Source organism: Eschrichtius robustus, chromosome 19, assembly GCF_028021215.1.
Source record: "Eschrichtius robustus isolate mEscRob2 chromosome 19, mEscRob2.pri, whole genome shotgun sequence".
NCBI classification, from domain to species: domain Eukaryota; kingdom Metazoa; phylum Chordata; class Mammalia; order Artiodactyla; family Eschrichtiidae; genus Eschrichtius; species Eschrichtius robustus.
Genome location: NC_090842.1, coordinates 37,140,462 through 37,160,476, shown reverse-complemented (window position 1 = coordinate 37,160,476; position 20,015 = coordinate 37,140,462). Strand labels below are relative to the sequence as shown.

Here is a 20,015-nt window from a genome sequence, read left to right as displayed (position 1 = left end):
CAACAGAAGAGACAAAAGAAAGACACTAGAGGAAAATTTTGCCTCTTGACAGCATAGCTACTGCAAACAGTAACACAGTCTAACTCCTAGCAGATAAACATAAATCCTCATAGTGAAGGCTTATCTACCACAGTTCCTTTCACCCAATACATCATGTCTGGCTCTCAAGAAAAAAATTTTAAGCCATGCTAAAATGCAGAAAACAAAGTTTGAATAGACAAAGCAAGCATCAGAACCAGACTCAGATATGGCAGGGATGTTGGAATTATCAGACCAGAAATTTAATACTTAATATGATAAAGGCTCTAATGGAAAAAAGTAGAGAACATGCAAGAAAAGATTGTTAATGTAGGCAGAGAGATGGAAACTCTAAGAAAGAATCAAAAGGAAATGGTAGAAATAAAAAATACCACAATAAAAATGAAGAATGCCTTTGATGAGCTCATCAGTAGACTGGACACAGAAGATGAAAGGATCAGTAAACTTGAAGATATATCAATAGAAACCTCCAAAACTGAATTGCAAAGAGAAAAACTAATGAAAATTTGGAAAAGAATATCCATGAACAATTACACAAAGGTTACATACACAAAGGTGTAACATATGCGTTGTGGGACTACCAAAAGGAAAAGAAGAAGGGACTTCATTGGTGGTGCTGTGGTTAAGAATCCACCAGCCAATGCAGGGGACATGGGTTCAAGCCCTGGTCCAGAAAGATCCCACATGCTGCAGAGCAACTAAGCCTGTGAGCCACAACTACTGAGCCTGTGCTCTACAGCCCGTGAGCCACAACTACTGAGCCCGTGTGCCACAACTACTGAAGCCCGCGTGCCTAGAGCCTGTGCTCCACAACAAGAGAAGCCACCATAATGAGAAGCCTGCGCACTGCAACGAAGAGTAGCCCCCACTTGCTGCAACTAGAGAAAGCCCACATGCAGCAACGAAGACCCAACGCAGCCAAAAATAATAAATTTATAAAAAAAAAAAAGGAAAAGGAGAGAAAAGAACAGAAGAAATATTTGAAGAAATAATATAAGAATTTTCCAAAATTAGTGACAGACATCAAACTACAGATCCAGGAAGCTTAGAGAACACCAAACAGGAAAAATACCTAAAAACCTATACCTATACATTTCATACTCAATCAGCAGAAAATCAAAGACACAGGGAAAATCCTGAAAGTAACTCGGGAAAATGAATGGGAGAAAAGGGTGTCCAGGGATCCATATAAGACTATGATACAATTAGGAATGCTCATTTGAGGTTGATGACTATTGAATCATTGGTGGTGACAATATTCAGGGCTGTATATTTTTCTTTAGAAATGCCCAGTAGCTTAGATCTAGGAGCCAACAAGAGAGATAGCTGGATTAACAACCCAGGGTTGTAATTTTGCCAGGCAGGTAGAGTAAAAGGAGAGTGCTTTATGGGAGTTAAAGGTAGTGGCAAAAGTGATGGTTGATATACGGTAGCTAAATAAGGAGGTAAAGAAAACAGGTTGATACAGGTCAAGAAACTAATAGACTTAAAGTTGAATAGGTACAGTTATAATAACAAGAGTGAGAGGGCTGGGAAAATAGTTTTTGATCAGAGAGTTGATGGATGGTACTGAGATTTCAAAAGTAAAACATTTCTGGTAGATAAGGTCCACCATATGGCCACGGGAGTAAGTAGCCATAGTTGAATGAAAATGAAAGACTCTGGGGTTTTCAGCATGGAAATAAAGGAATTTGGGTGAGATTAGTTGCTGATTTGAATATTCTATCCTCTCTCCATATATCAGATAGGTTGCCTGTAGCAGGTAGGAATATATAGGCAACAGAAGAGCATTTATTCAATTCATAATTTAACTCAAGTGATAAAGAATATCATATGGTACGCACATTTTTCCTCTTAGTCTCACACTGGGTCATATCTTACATAACAGACTATGATCAAGTGGATCTGATGTCAAAACAATATGAAGAAGGCTCACTTTATCATGAAATGATTTTAAAAGTGGGAATACATTTGATATATGGAAAACTGGGGGAGTATAGTGTGCACTTGTTTCTTTTAGGTTGTCATAAAATTGTGATCTATGACATCAGTGGGGAAGGAAAATGATAGATGTGAAAGGCAGTTCGACAGGATCTGAACTTCAAAGAAAGTAATAAATGGATGAATGGGAGGCAGACGTATCAGCTGCAGAAAAGCCCAAAGGTGCTGGACTGTTAGGATAATCATCGTAAGAATGTGCATGCTGCACTTTACTTACGTGACTTTCTAAATGACTCTGTTCTCCATATGATAGAAGTGACTTTTAGTTTAAGATAAGGAGAATGGGAGCATTAGTGATCTTAGAAGTAAAACCTGCCTTAAGCAAACAGCCTTTCCTATCAAATTTTCTGCTAGAACTTGTGGGTAAAATGAGTGGGTTCAATTTCAACTTTTTAAAAGTTCTTTGCTTGACGAGGTAATGAAAGAGCCACATGATGGGAATATGGTCAATCAGAGAAAAGAAGAGGAACAAAGGGTCTGAATATTTCACAAACTGGGTAGACAATACCTGAATAACCAAGTTAATCTTCGGCCCCCAATTAATCAGACTTGCACTTGATTAAAAAAAATAGGCTTTATTTTTATAGCAGTTTTAGATTCACAGCCAAATTAAGCGGAAAGTACAAAGAGTTCTGACATACCCTCTGCATCTCTCCTCCTCAGACCCTCCCCTACTATATCTACATTTTTATAATGATATGAAAGCAGATAGGTTTGAACAGGCACTCATATAGTTCACAGTGGATGTGGTGACACAGTCCAGACCTTCCCTTCAGGACTGAGGCAATATTCCCCGAGCCGCTCCAAGTGTTGGTTGCTGATAGCTCACAGCTAGTTCTTACCTAAAAATTGTTCTCAGCCAAAGGGAGCTGGCTTGTACAAATTATAACCCCTTCCTGGGGACTGCCTGCATGCAGTGTCTAATGCAGAATACAAAGGCATGGCCCTTTTGCTTCCATCTGGGCCATCTTTGAAAAACCAGCCTTGCTTCACATCTCATAGACCTGCTTTCCTCACTACTCCAGAAGTCTTGCTCTCAAGAAGAGTCTAGACTAAATCTTTGCGTGCAAATCTTTGGGTCAGGGTCTGCTTCCACATGTCTTATATATGGGAAGTTTCCCAACCATACATAAAACATTGATAATGAAGCAGTGCTTTAAAGGTGTTGTAAAAATATGACACTATAATCAGAACACCTAGTTCTGTGTTCTAGTTCCACTACTTAATGGCTCTATGACTGGATAATTTATTTCTCTGAGCCTCAAGTTTCCTCATCTTTAAATGGGGGATAATTTCTTATGTAACAAGGGTTACTATGAAGGCTCAAATAGGGATATACCAACACAAACACAAACACACACACACACACGCTCATGCTTTTAAATATAATGTAATATTCTTATTACAATTTACATGAACTGGCAATTTCAAAACCCAAGCCTAATTATTTTCACATTCTGTTATTTCATGGAAACATTCCATTAGACAGCAAGTCAATATTAAGATTAAACCAAAAAAATTCATTAATTGTCTACTATATGCTTGACCCTGTGCTATGAACGAGGTATACAAAGATGGCATGGTTCTTGACCTCAAAGGATTACAGCCTGGGGAGAGGCATTAAATATAAACAGATAAAGTGTGATCAAGTATTATATATGCCAAGGGACTTCCCTGGTGGTCTGGTGGTTAAGAATCCGCCTTCCAATGCAGGGGATGTGGGTTCGACCCCTGGCTGGGGAACTAAGATACCACATGCCACGGGGCAACTACGCCTGCACGCTCTAGAAAGATCCCGTGTGCTGCAACTAAGACCTGATGCAGCCAAATAATAAATAAATAAATAATAAATATAAATAATTTAAAAAAGTATTATATATGTCAAAATGGCAGCAGTATGCCCAGAAATAGTGGGAGGTGTGTTCATTTTTCCAAGAGTATCAGAAAAGACTTCATTAAGGAAGTGAACCTTGAGGTGAGACAGTTTTTAGGAAAGGTACTTTATTCCCAGTAAACTTTACTTGCGCACTGAAGGATACTTTAATCACTTGTAAAAGTAACATCAATTTGATTTAACCTATAACAACTATTTTGTGTGTATCTATCATGCAGAGAACTTTCACAGAAATATTTACAACTGAGAGTTAAGGTTACTTACTGTTATCTTACGAGGACATTCATTAGGACAGAGACCACTAAGAACTGTGGAAAAATTAAAAAAAGCCTATTATTACTGTTATAATATTAATATGCACTATTGATTCATGGTCAAGCAAAAACCAATTCAATTTCTTTAGATCTGAGTAAATTAAATTTCTTTTGTTCATTTTATGCCAATATTTCAAAAGCCTTTATTAAGCAGTCAAGCTGCTGCCATTTTGTGAAATATACAGGCGATATAATTAATTACGGTTATAATATCATACCTACTGTTGGTCCTATTTTCCAATTGGTTAGCTAAATTCCAAGGATGACTTAGAATCTGACAGAGAAGTGCCAAATGCAAACCAATTATAATTTATACTGAAAAAAACAAATAGAACATTTAACACTTTATATCAAACTAGACTATTTCAATTTATCTAGTCAAATTTTCTGGGTAAAAGAGTTTGGGCTCCCTTGATAACTTTTATGGAGAACATAACTATAAAATAATTGATGGGTCTATAACAAATATACAAAAATAACTAATGACATATTTATTCTATAACTACCAAAAAAGAAAAGGTTAGGATATCTGAACATTCTTTCTATAACTAGCATGAATTTTGAAACATAACTACACTACTACCACCTCATGTGAAGTAATTCCTTTGTAAGAAGGCAGACTTTATGTTCTATTAAATATGCTATATGTTATAAATTAAAGGAAGACAGCTGATAATACTGCTCAATAAGCATGAACTGTACCAATAATAATTGTGATTATTGGTTAGTTCAAATATATCCATAGGAAAATGGTTCCTTATGTTTATTTATATTTTACAAATGTGAAATGATAATCATTCTAATATAAATATTATACTTAGGCAGGGTATATAAACTGCAAAGGCATCAAGAAATGAACATGACATATTTCATCACAAAAGAAGATACTTGTTTATTTACTATAGTATGTTTATATTAAATTCGACCTGAGGAAACAGTGAAATAAATGTTTCATACTTGCAAATCAGTTTTCAATGTTTAAGTTCCTTACCCCAGCATAGTGCCTAGTTATTGCTCTTTTATTCTCAAACTCTCCATGACCTTACTTCTCCCTCTCCTTTTTGTTCCTCTTCCCTCAACTCTGGGCAGACATTGGTACTTCTTTTTCACTTGTCCCCAAATGATTTTCCTAAACCTTCATTAAAACATTATCTTGCTAAACAGTATATTATTTATTCAAAAGTCTGTCTTTGTACCAGTATGTAAGCTCTGCATTGTTTTAATCATTTTTTCAGGGCCTAGCCAAATGTATTTGCTCAATAAATACTTGTTAAAGGAGGGAAAAGATGGATTATTCAATAAATGGTACTGGATAATTGGCTACTTGGAGGAAAATAAAGTTAGACATTGATTCATAACATGAAAATTACATTTGGCAAAGACACTACTAATATAAAGAACTCTTACACTACAACGATAAAAAGACAACCCAGTTAAAAAATGGGCAAAGGACCTGAACAGGCATTTCTCCAAAGATGATGCAGACATACAAAAAGCTCATGAAAAGATGCTCAGCATCGTTAGTGATCATGGAAATGCAAACCAAAACCACAATGAAATGTACACAATTCACAATATCCAAGAGGTGGAAGCAACCCAAATCAATGTCCATTGGCAGATGAACGAATAAACAAAATGTGGTACACACTCACAATGGAATACTATTCAACTTTGAAAAGGGAAGAAATCCTGTCACATGTTACAACACGGATGAACTTTGAGGACATTATGCTAAGCAAGCCAGCAATAAAAAGACAAATACTCTATGATATCACCTACATGAGGTATCTAAACTTGTCAAATTCAGAGAAACAAAGTAGAATGGTGGTTACCAGGGGTTGACGGGAAGGGAAAAGGGGCAGTTGTTAAATGGGTACAGAGTTTCAGATTTGCAAGATGAAAAAGTTCTGGAGATCTGTTTCACAACAATGTGAATATACTTAACACTACTGAACTGTACACTTAAAAATGGTTAAGATGGTAAATTGTATGTTACATGTTTTTTTTACCACACACACAAAAATGGTTAAGATTGTAAAAAAACAAAACAAACCCACAATGAGATACCATTTCACACACATTAGGATGGGTATAATCAAAAAGTCAGATAAAAACAAATTTGGGTGAAGATGTAGAGAAACTGGACCCTCATACATTTCTGGTGGGAATGTAAAATGGTCCAGCTGCTTTGGAGAAGTCTGGCAAAAGATATCTTGTTTATCTTAAAAAGATAAACAAAGAGTTCCTATTTAACCCAGCGATTCCATTCTTAGGTATACATCAAGAGGAATTAAAATATATGTCCACACAAAAACTTGTACATGATGTTCACAACAGTATCATTCATGATAGCCAAAAAGTAGAAACCATCCAAATGTCCATCAACTGATGGATAAACAAAATGTGGCAGGTATATTCATATAGTGGCATATTTGACAATTAAAAGGAATAAAGTACTGATGCTACAGCATAGATGGATCTTGAAAACATTATGCTAAGTGGAAGAAGTCAGTCACAAAAGACCACATATTATATGATCCCATTTATATGAAATATTCAGGATAGACAAATCTATGGATACAGAAAGTAGTGGTTGCCTGGGGATGGGGATTGAGGGTGCTGGCTAAAGGGTACAGGGTTTCAGGATGATTGGTAGCTCTATTTTTACTTTTGTCATACTGAGTGAATCAAGTGAGAGAACGAAATATCATATGATATCGCTTACATGAGGAATCTAAAAAGAAATACAAACGAACTTATTTACAAAACAGAAACAGACTCACAGATTTAGAGAAGAACTTATGGTTACGGGGGTGGGGGTGGGGAGGGTGAGGGGAAGGGAGATAGTTAGGGAGTGTGGGATTGACATGTACACACTGCTATATTTAAAATGGATAGCCAACAAAAACCTACTGTGTAACACAGGGAACTCTGCTTAATATTATGTAACAAACTAAATGGGAAAAGAATTTGAAAAAGAATAGATACATGTATAACTGAATCACTTTGCTGTACACCTGAAACTATCACAACATTGTTAATCAACTATACTCCAATATAAAATTAAAAGTTAAAAAAATAAAAAATAAAAAAGGGTACAGGGTTTCTTCTGTGGTGATGAAAACGTTCTACAACTGATTGTGGTCATGTTGGTACAATTCTGTAAATATACTAAAAGCCATTGAATTGTATACTTGAAACAGGCAAATGGTATGGTATGTAAACTATATCTCAACAAGCTGTTATAAAATTTTAAAAAATACCATAAAATTAAAAAAAAACTAATGACAAAGGGCTGTGAACTTTAAAAAAAATACATTACAAAGAGATATTATTGCCAATATACAAAGAGCTTCCAGATATGGGTTAGAAGATGATAATCCAATAAAAACAAAGGACATCAATACCCAGAAGAGAAAGTATAAATAAGCAAAAAACCAGGAAGAAAGACACTCAACCTCACTAGGCAGGAAAAAAATCAATTTTATACCTAACAGAAAGGCAAAATATGAAAGACCAATAAAAATGTCTGTAGGAAAAATAGAATCAAAGATAAACGACAAACTACGAAGAATATTTACAACATATATCACAAAGGATTAATTTCCCTAATATATACTATGGTATGTTTATAAATCAATAAGTAAATGAAAAAGGACAAGGACCATTCATAGAAATAAAAATACAAATGGCTCTTGAACATATGGAAAGATGCTGAACTTTACTCAGTATAAGAAAAATGCAAAATAAGACAATACTTTCACATTACAACTGGCAAAACTTAGAAAGTTTAATAATCCATTGGGTTGGTGAAGGTGTTAGGAAATGTGCATTCTCCTATACTGTAAGTGGAAGTGTAAACTGATATGATTTCTATGAAGGGACACCTGTTAAAAAGTTCAAAACCAGGCAGCATTAATCTAAGGTGTTGGAAATTAAATTAGTGGTTACCTGTAGGTGAACTGGGTTAGTAATGAAAAGGGTGGGCATGAGGAAGCTTCTGGTTGCTGGAATCATGTTTTTCTTGATCTGGGTGTACTTATATGTGTGCATTTACTTTGTCAAAATTTATACACCTGTGTACTTATGTACACTTTTCTGTAAGTATATTTCAATAGAGCATATTTAAAAAGTGTACATATATTACTTTTTAGTAATTCCATTTTTAGGAATTTATTCTATAGGATATTCACTGTGGCGTTAATTATAATAACAAGAGACTGAAAATAAGCTGGTATCTGTCAATAAGAAACTAATTAAATTATGCTGTCTCCATACTACATGATACTATTCAGTAGTTAAAATGAGGTAGCTCTAGATTATATTGTTATGGTATAATCTCCAAGATATATTGTTAAGTGGAGAAAATAAAGTCTAGAACTACCATTTATGTAAAATAAAAGCATATAAACATATGTGCTTGTATGTGTATAAAATATCTTGGACAGACACAAAGAAGAGGTTGCTTTTGGGGAAAAGAATTGGACCACTGGGAAACATGGGTAAAAAAGGGACTTACTTTTCACTATTAGACTCTTCTGTATTTTTTCATCATTTGCATGTATTACTTATTTTAAAAACAAATTTGTTAAAGAAATAAAAATTTAGAGCTCTCAGATGAATATGTGGTAAACTGCACAGTGTCATGCTGGTGGGATATAAATGTCGATGACTGTTGGGAAAGGTAATTTGGCATTATCTATTAACACTAAAAACATAGCCCCTCAACTCATCAATTTCATGTCTATGAAATATTGGAAACTATCTATGTGTCCACTAAGAGAGAAAATGCTAAATAAATTATGGAACATCTACAGTACTATGGAATGACATGGAGCTATTAAACAATGAGAGAGACCTGTTAAGTGCTGACATGAAAGGGTGTTTATACTCTCTTGCTAAGGTAAAAAAATAAGACAAAGGCAAATATGTTCAGTAAGATTCTATTTACAAATGTATGCGTTAGATGAATTTCATAGACATACTACTGAACAAAAGAAGTCAGACACAAAGAGTACATACCATCTGATTACATTTATATGACAGTTAGAAAAGGAAAAACTAACCTATGGTGACAGAGATCAGAACAGTGGTTATACTTTTGCAGGGGAATATGAAGGACCCTTCTGGGGTACTGGAAATATTTTATCTTGATTGGAGTGTGGCTACAAGGGAGTATACCTATGTAAAATCTCACCAAGCTATATGCTTTAACCTTATTTCCTCTGTACACCCATTGTTACAACTTTCTTTCTACTGTCTTACCAGCTCACACCTGGATGACTGGTGTATTCCAGTGGTTACCCTCAGCCTGACCTCTCAGGTCAGAACATCTATTTCTTTTGATGAACGTCTATTTTTTTCTTCTGAACATTGCTGCAAAATCCATCTTCTTAAACTACACATTTGGTCATAGACTCTCTTTGATGAAGAAAGTAAACAGTAAGTGTGATGGTAAATTTTATGTGTCAACTTGACTGGGTCATGAGGTGCCCAAATATTTGGTTAAATATTATTCTAGGTGTTTCTGTGAGGGTGACTTTGGATAAGATTAACATTTAATCAGTAAACTGAGTAAAACAGATTGCTCTTCATAATGTGTGTGGGCCTCATCTAACCAGTAGAAGGCCTGAAGAGAACAAAAGTCAGACCCGCTCTTGAGTAAGAATTCTCCTGTCTGATGGCCTTCAAACTAGAACATCAGCTTTTCCTGCCTGATGAACTGGACATCAGTTCTTCCTGGTTCTACAACTGCCTGCTGGCCTTTTGACTCAAACTTGGGACACTGGCTCTGCAGATTTTGGACTTGCCAGCCTCTGTAACTGCATGAATTAATTCCTTGTAATAAATCTCTCTCTCTCTTTCTTTTTCTCTATATTCTATTGGTGCTGCTTCTCTGGAGAATCCTGACTAATTCATTAAGTATCTGCAGTTATTGGGTCACTGACAAAATCTTTTCTTTGCCATAGACGCCCATTTATCAATGGATACTATCAATATTCTCTCTTATTAATCTTCAAAACAGTACCAGAAGATGAGTTAGTTTCTACTTCCTACTATCTGCTCATTCTTTATTACTATGATCACGGCCTCCCCCTCCTGGAATGTTATACCACTATTCATTTTGGTTTGTCCAAATCTTAACCATCTTTTAAGGATCTAGGTTCTCACCTATCATCTTCACAGAAGGCTTCTTTGATCTTAATAATCTTATAGCACATAAAATTCCATTCAACATTCTAGTATACAGTTCTTTTCACTGTCCTTTAGCTGTTTTACATGCATACACCTTCCGCTTCCAAGTATACAGATTCCTGTTGATAGCAATGCTTGCTACATAAATGGATAGATCTTCACTGAGAAAAACTAAGTAGTAGTCAAAAGTGAAGACAATAATGTGCAATGTGGGAGAATATACTGGATGTAGTGACTATATGTGCTAATAAACAGATCTACAGTATTTCCCAAACTCCCTTCACACACACATTTTTGTAGCAACTCTAGTGAGATGTAATTCACATACCATAGCATTCACCCATTTAAAGTGTCCTATTCAATGGTTTTTAGTAAATTCCCAGAATTGTGCAACCATCAACACAATCAATTTTCATCACCACAATAAAAAAACCCTGTGCCCTTTAGCTATCATGCCCAATTCCCAACCCCGGCCCAAAGCAACCACTAATCTACCAATCACTTACTATATATATTTGTGAATATTCTGAGTATATGTTATTATAGAAAAAACTTAAAAATATAAAGGAATAAAAAGAAGAAAAAAAAAATCACTTTAACCCAACCATCCAGATACTGTTACCAACTAGTTGTAAGGTATTACACTGTCATGGATTAAATGTTTGCAAATCCCCCGCCCTCCGCCCCACTCCGCCCTGCCAAAGTTCATATGTTGAAGTTCTAATCCGCAGTGTGATTGTATTTGGAGATGGAGGCCTCTAAGGAAGAAATTAAGGTTAAATGAGGTCATAAGGGTGGAGTCCTGACCTGGCAGTATTAGTACCCTTAGAAGAAGAGGCATGAGAAGGCTTGCTCTCTTGCTCTCTCCCCAGCAGGCACAAAGAAGAGGTCATGTGAGCACACAGCAAGATGGTGGGGGCCTACAAGCCACGAGAAGAGGCCTCAGAATGAAACCTGCCTCGTTGGCACCTTGATCTTGGAATTCCCAGCTTCCAGAATTGTGAGAAATAAATTTCTGTCATTTAAGCTGCCCAGCCTGTGGTACTTTGTCAGGGCAGTCTGAGTAGACTAACATATAAATACTTAAAAAAAAATGTGTTTTTACATAAATGAAATCATGCTAAATACAATTTTGTAATCTTCTTTTTGGTTATGTAACCCAAACTTTCCCCATGTCATTAAGTGTACTTCTACCACATAATTTTATGGTATTCCATTGTACGTGTGGATGGATATATACATATATGTACACACACCATTCTCCTCATTAGAATATTTTGGTTCTCCCCCACCCTATAATCCAAACTTATTTCCTCTTAAAAACATCACTAGGAAGATCACCTTTATAGACATGGTGCATTATACACAAATCTTTGGCACATCTCTGATAACTTCCTTGGGATAAATTCACAGAATATAATTATTTCTGTGTTTAATCTTAAAGCTGTTGGCATGTATAGTGAAACTATCCTCCAGAAAGGTTATCAAGTATTCTTTTAGAAAACACTGATGTTTTGATAAGTGCCAAACTCTGAACATGAATTTGCTTTCATATATGCTCTTCCTTAATCCTCGCAGCAAGGCTGCGAGGTAAGTCTAATTACCCTCCTCCCCGCCACCCTTTTTTTTCCAGAAGCAGAAACTGAAGCTTGGGGGACTTCCCTGGTGGAGCAGTGGATGAGACTCCACGCTCCCAATGCAGGGGGCCCAGGTTTGATCCCTGGTCAGGGAACTAGATCCCACATGCATGCCACAACTAAGGAGCTGGCGAGCTGCAACTAAGGAGCCCGCCTGCCACAACGAAGGAGCCCGCCTACCACAACTAATACCCGGTGCAACCAACCAACCAACCAGATAAATAAATAAATAAATATTAAAAAAATAAAAAAATAAAAAAGAAACTGAAGCCTGGGCCAGTACATTACTGAAGGTCACAAAGGGAATGGCACTCTTTTGAAAGACCATGTGGTCACTGGACAGTAACTCATTTAAAAAACACATTATACTACATTTGTATAAGATGGGAAATCAATGAACCACTGGATTATTTTATTTTCTTACAAGATTGAATGTCTGTATTTTATTTAGCATAGTTGAGAGTACTTACTCAAAATTACATTAATAGTCTCTTTCATTCTGTATACAGCAAGCTAAAAATTGGGTTCCTGCATCTATTTTGGTTTTTACCAGACTTCCTCTATTAAATTTCAAGTTTCACATTACAGTGTATAATAGGATCGAAATGATAAGATTTAAATGTATTATACATATGTACATATCATACATATATGTCATATGTATTATACAGGTATATATACCTTGTTTTATTGCACTTTGCATAATTATCCTTCTCAGATACTGTGTCTTTTTACAAATTGAAGGTCTGTGGCAAAGAGCACAGCTTTTAAAAAATACTTTTCCAGACTTTCCAAATGTTTTACAATAGGCTGCATTATTTTTGTAATGAGAAAACAAACAAAATACCAAATTATAAATTTACAAATAAAAAAGGAATAATATCTTAAAATTCTCTTGCATAATCAAAAAAGAAATATGCTTTTACAAATGTCACCCTGAAATTACTATTTTAAGACTCCATAATGTCAAGCTTATGAACAAGTAAAAAGTACCAGTAGTCTATTAAATCAGTGCAAGAATGTAATTTCCCCAGTGACATCGAAATAAAAATTCCAACCTTTGTGCTTTAGTTAGGAAAAAAAAACCCCTAAGTGCTCCAAGGCAGAATTTATTATTACAGCAAAAGCTTACTTCCTAGAAGTGGAAGTTATATTTTTTGCTTAAAAGCATATGGCTATAAGTGCAGTAAAACATTTTTCTTAAGCAACTATAACAAAAACTGGGAAGGGCTAAAACACATAAACAGCCCGTTATGGGAAAGGGAAATTTAACAGGACAGATAATGGTATACATTTTCAGCCTACTACTATTTGTGTTTTCCGCCATTGTGAGCTTCTTGAGGGCAAGAACTGTTTTTCATTGTTTGGTTTTTAAGTATCTCTCTGTTTCTCATTTCAAGTGTCAATAAATGTTTCCCTACTAACTAGGTGATCTCGACTGATCCACAGACTAATTTTTAGAGGTTTAAGGATTTTAACCATTTCATAAACTTTTGTAATTAGTTATCTGTAACCATATTATAAAGGTCTATATAGGTTTATAGCATTTTATAATATCTTTTTAAATAAACTGCTCTAAAAAGTAATTTCTAATACCCCTAGACTTTAAAAACCAAAGTTTAAAAAAGATTAACAAAATTTAAGAAGACAGCCTATTCACATAGTTAAATGAAAAACTGCAATTAAAATACTTAATAAGCTATGTGAACTATTGGTTATTAAATTAATTAGTTTAAAACATGACTAATGGGATGTGCAATTCATAAGTTTTCTTTAAAATGACAATGCTTAGGATCTTAACATTTCACGTGAAAAAAACACTGTACATTATAGCCCATGTATTCTTTTTTTTATATAAGTATTTGCTTTATTAATATGCTCTAAATAACATTTTTTTAATTGATACATTGTCACTGGTTTTTTTTAATCCCCCTTTGCAGTACATGAATGTATTATAGTCTTATTTTAAGTGTCTAGAGCTGAGAGGAATCTTGTAATCAACTGGTACGAATCATTCATTTTAGTGATAAGGATTTCTGGGCCAGAGAGGTAAAGGTAATACTAGTGACCATGCTATCCAAATTCTAGTCTGGCTCTATTTTAGTGTATCACACTGCACTCCTGTCTTATGTGTCCTGTAGTGAATTTCACACATATGTGCATGCATATATACAAACACACACACAACTTGTGTACATAATACAAATCCATGAAACCACACTAAAAAATAAATCAGTGGTTTAAAAATTTATGCTATAATAATATATTAATTTTTAAAATATTAGCTTTAATTTTTAATCTTTTTTTAAAAACCACTTTATTGAGATAATATATCACACAATTCTCCCATTTAAAGTACACAATTCAATGGTTTTTAGTATATTCACAGACTTGTGCAATCAACACCAGAACCAATTTTAGAACATTTTCATCAACACAAGAGATAATCCCACCCCCGCATAAGCAGTCATTCCTCATAATTTTTAATCTTATCTGATGCTTATCATGTCCAGGTAAAAATCCACAAGAAAGAATGGATGGAATAAATTTGTTATTTTTAATGAGCAATTTTTATTTTATATTTTTTTAACTTTTTATTTTATTTTGGAGTATAGCCGATTAACAATGTTGTGATAGTTTCAGGTACACAGCAAAGCGACTCAGGCATACGTATACATGTATCCATTCTCCCCCAAACTCCCCTCCAGGCTGCCACATAACATCGAGGAGAGTTCCCTGTGCTATACTGTAGGTCCTTGTCAATTATCCTTTTTAAATATAGCAGTGTGTGCATGTCAAACCCAAACTCCCTAACTATCCCGTCCCTCCACCCTTCCCCACCCCCCCAGCCCCGGTAACCAAAAGTTCATTCTCTAGGCCTGTGAGTCCGTTTCTGTTTTGTAAATACATTCATTTGTAACATTTCTTTTTAGATTCCGCATATAAGTGATGTCGTACGATATTTCCCTTTCTCTGTCTGACTTACTTCACTCAGTATGACAATCTCTAGGTCTATCCATGTTGCTGCAAATGGCATTATTTCATTTTTTTTATGGCTGAGTAATATTCCATTGTATATTTGTACCATATCTTCTTTTTTTTTAAATTTTTAAATTTATTTATGGCTGTGTTGGGTCTTCGTTTCGGTGCGAGGGCTTTCTCCAGTTGTGGCAAGCGGGGGCCACTCTTCATCGCGGTGCACGGGCCTCTCACTATCACGGCCTCTCTTGTTGCGGAGCACAGGCTCCAGACGCGCAGGCTCAGTAATTGTGGCTCACGGGCCCAGTTGCTCCACGGCATATGGGATCTTCCCAGACCAGGACTCGAACCCGTGTCCCCTGCATTGGCAGGCAGATTCTCAACCACTGCGCCACCAGGGAAGCCCTGTACCATATCTTCTTTATCCACTCCTCTGTCAATGGACATTTAGGTTGCTTCCATGTCTTGGCTATTGTAAACAGTGCTGCAATGAACATTGGGGTGCATGTATCCTTTTGGACCATGTTTTTCTCTGGATATATGCCCAGGAGTAGGATTGCAGGGTCATATGGTAGTTCTATTTTTAGTTTTTTAAGGAACCTCCATACTCTTCTCCATAGTGGCTGTATCAATTTACATTCCCACCAACAGTGTAGGAGGGTTCCCTTTTCTCCACACCCTCTCCAGCATTGATTGTTTGTGGATTTTTTGATGATAGCCATTTTGACTATGAGGTAATATCTCACTGTAGTTTTGATTTGCATTTCTCTAATCATTAGCGATGTTAAACATCTTTTCATGTGCCTCTTGGCCATCCATATGTCTTCCTTGGAAAAATGTCTATTTATGTCTTCTGCCCATTTTTTGATTGGGCTGTTTGTTTTGATGATAGTAAGCCACATGAGCTGTTTGTAAATTTTGGATATTAATCCCTTGTAGGTCACATCATTTGCAAATATTTTCTCCCAATCTGTGGGTTCCTTTTCATTTTGTTTATGGTTTCCTTTGCTGTGCAAAAGCTTTTGAGCTTAATTAGGTCCCATTTGTTTATTTTTGTTTTTATTTCCATTACTCTGGGAGATGGATTGGAAGAGATATTGCTGCGATTTATGTCAGAGAGTGTTTTGCCTATGTTTTCCTCTAGGAGTTTTACATATAGGTCTTTAATCCATTTTGAGTTTATTTTTGTGTATGGTGTTAAAGAATGATCTAATTTCAGTTTTTTACATGTAGCTGTCCAGTTTTCCCAGCACCATTTGTTGAAGACACTGTTTTTTCACCATTGTATAGTCTTGCCTCCTTTGTCATAGATTAATTGACCATAGGTGCGTGGGTTTATTTCTGGGCTTTCTATCCTGTTCCATTGATCCATAGTTCTATTTTTGTGCCAGTACCATACTGTTCTGATGACTACAGCTCTGTAGTATAGTTTGAAGCCAGGGAGCCTGATTCCTCCAGCTCCATTTTTCTTTCTCAAGATTTCTTTGGCTATTTGGGGTCTCTTGTGTCTCCATACATATTTTAAGATTACTGTTCTAGTTCTGTGAAAAATGCCATTGGTAATTTGATAGGAATTGCACTGAATCTGTAGATTGCCTTGGGTAGTATAGTCATTTTCACAATACTGATTCTTCCAATCCAAGAACATGGTATATCTTTCCATCTGTTTGTGTCTTCTTCGATTTCTTCCATCAGCATCTTATAGTTTTCGGAGTACAGGTCTTTTGTCCCCTTATGTAGGTTTATTCCTAGGTATTTTATTCTTTTTGATGCAATGGTAAATGGGATTTTTCCTTGAATTTCTCTTTCTGATCTTTCATTGTTAGTGTATAGATATGCAACAGATTTCTGTTTATTAATTTTGTAGCCTGCAACTTTACCAAATTCACTGATGAGCTCTAGTAGTTTTCTGGTAGCGTCTTTAGGATTTTCTATGTATATAATCATGCCATCTGCAAACAGTGACAGTTTAACTTCTTTTCCAACTGGATTCCTTTTATTTCTTTTTCTTCTCTGACTGCCGTAGCTAGAACTTCCAAAACTACGTTGAATAAAAGTGGTGAGAGTGGGCATCCCTGTCTTGTTCCTGATCTTAGAGGAAATGCTTTCAGCTTTTCACCATTAAGTATGATGCTAGCTGTGGGTTTGTCATATATGGCCTTTATTATGTTGAGGTAGGTTCCCTCTATGCCCACTTTCTGGAGAGTTTTTAATCATAAATGGGTGTTTAATTTTGTCAAAAGCTTTTCTGCATCTATTGAGATGATAATATGATTTTTATTCTTCCATTTGTTGATGTGGTGTATCACAATGATTGATATGCGGATACTGAAAAATCCTTGCATCCTTGGGATAAATCCCACTTGATCATGGTGTATGATCCTTTTAATGTATTGTTGGATTCGAATTGCTAGTATTTTGCTGAGGATTTTTGCGTTTATGTTCATCAGTGATATTGGCCTGTAATTATCTTTTTTAGTGGTATCTTTGTTTGGTTTCGGTATCAGGGTGATGGTGGCCTCATAGAATGAGTTTGGGAGTCTTCCTTCCTCTGCAATTTTTTTAGCCCATGTATTCTTAAAGATATTTAAAGTATAAAACCTTGGCTTCTAGCTTTGTGATTCAGTTTACATTAGCTACTTTACACAAATGCCAAAACCAAAAAACTGCAATAATTGTGCATAAATACTGTAACACCAAACCAATGTGCAGGTTGGGACAAGGATGAGTAGAATAAAATCAAAGCCATAAAGGTCAATACTGTATAATGGTTTTAGTAGCATTTAAAATGAAAAATCCTTGCCTGGATTATGGGTGACTGTTCACATTCAGTCTCTGAAAATGTCTTTAGTTTTTATTTAAAACACATGAATCCCAAGCAAATATCATAATCAAATATTACGTGTGAAATAAAGACCCCCATCCCACCCACTCTTGTCATTTAGACATTATTTTAGACTCTATATGGAAAACTTCTTTTGCCTGTTATTGATTACCTACCTTTCATTCATTATTTTTTAAATTAAAAAATCCTATGCTTAATAAAAGATATTTTAAGACATACCAGGGCTTCCCTGGTGGCGCAGTGGTTGAGAATCTGCCTGCCAATGCAGGGGACACGGGTTCGAACCCTGGTCTGGGAAGATCCCACATGCCGCGGAGCAACTGGGCCCGTGAGCCACGATTACTGAGCCTGCGCGTCTGGAGCCTGTGCTCCGCAACAAGAGAGGCCGCGATAGTAAGAGGCCCGTGCACCGCGATGAAGAGTGGTCCCCGCTTGCCACAACTAGAGAAAGCCCTCGCACCGAAACGAAGACCCAACACAGCCATAAATAAATAAATTAAAAAAAAAAAAAGAATAGTATCTAAAAACAAACAAAAAAAAAGACATACCAGTACTCAGAAAATATATTAGCCTATGTACAACTTTCTGAAAATCTCTTGAGGAAGCATTCCATCAAAAGAAATAGGAATTCGAGTGAAGAAAGGTAAAGATGTGGTATATATGTAAATGGTGACAATAAAGCCAGTAAAACTTGTTAAGTTTAAATAAGCATTGATAACATGGTTGTAACTGTTACCAAATCAGTCATCCAGAAATAAACTTCCACATTATTTCAACAAAATCTGGAAGAAGGCAGGGGAATAAAAGCTTTTGAAAGGTCTCATCTTATTTGGGTAGTGAAAGGTGAAGATACTGTTACAATTTTAAAAATCCAAGGAAATACAGGTTCACATATGTTTGTTAGAAATTTGTGTTAAGTACTAGTAGAATGAGAATGCAGAACCTCTAATGTATCTGACAGGAATAAGAGAAAACAATTAGAGCTAGGAGCTAGTTCTGATTCAGGTGAGCTAGGGAACCCCTCCAATTCTGCAACACACAGAGTCCCCTGTGTGAAGAGCATTCTGTAGATCTGTGGTGTTGTGGAAATCAGTGAGGGAACAGGCAGAAGGATAGTATTACCTTTCCCTAGCCACATACAGAAGCTTAAGTACCCAAATTTCCTTAACTGAGACAGTGACATTTAACATAGGCTGGTTTGAGCATTACAGTAACAGTTACTTTAGAGCAAAATCAACTCTGGACATTGTAGATGGCTTTGAAAGGGTAATTATATACTAGTAACTGTCTGCTTAAGGAAAACAAGTAACAATCAAAGGAAAGAGTGGAAGAGCATCTCAAGACAACTAGAAGGTTATTTTTCACAAATGATTGCTCTAAATTATCTCGTTTCCCATGACCTTTCTGTAAAGCATGTTATTAATACTTACGTTAATATCCATAAGTGAAAAGTTATCTTGCTTTCTAAAACTAAAACTTCCTACACCAAATTGGCTATCTCTGGGTCTGAGCTTGGTGATGTTTGGAGAAAACTTTCCTTGGGATACTGTTAAGGTGACGGCAGTGCTACCCAGTGATACCCATCCTTGACTTAGGTTAGGAAGTTACAGGCCACGGACTCTCAAGAGACTCTTGGGTTTTTAAAATTTTTACGTGTAATTTTTCAAACGTAAACAAAATTAGAAAGAAGAGTATCAGGAATCCCACTCATACTTCACACAGCTTCAACTGTCAACAACACATGGCCAAAGTCATTTCACCTATACTCCATTTCCCACTTGCCTGGATTAAAGAAAAACCTCAGACATGTCATTTCATTTTCAAGTAGTTTGTTGTATCTTTACTTAATTCTTTAAAGAAGCTTACTTTCTCTTGAGCAGCTCTGAAATAGCCAAATAATACCCCCTTCAAAATCGTAAAGAACAGGAGACAGTCATATGGATAAAAAGTACAGAAATGGTTAGACTCATAATACCAGTATTCTGTGGCTGCAGTAGTAATGAAGATGGGGAGTTACTCTTAGTTCATTCAAATAATAGTGAATTTGCTGGTTAGAAAAGAAAATTACATTTTGTGTCATTTTCGTTTCTCAAAATAAATCTCTCAACACT

General features: G+C 35.8%; 1 protein-coding gene across 3 annotated transcripts in view; it reads right to left on the bottom strand.

The window, feature by feature from the left end:
• Positions 1-20,015, bottom strand: part of ITFG1 (integrin alpha FG-GAP repeat containing 1) — a 258,894-nt gene that overhangs the window by 59,057 nt on the left and 179,822 nt on the right. For all 3 annotated transcript variants that reach the window (XM_068529142.1, XM_068529143.1, XM_068529144.1), the window contains exon 13: positions 4,199-4,242. In XM_068529142.1, coding sequence (XP_068385243.1) covers positions 4,199-4,242 — 44 coding nt within the window. The remainder of the gene's footprint in view (positions 1-4,198; positions 4,243-20,015) is intronic.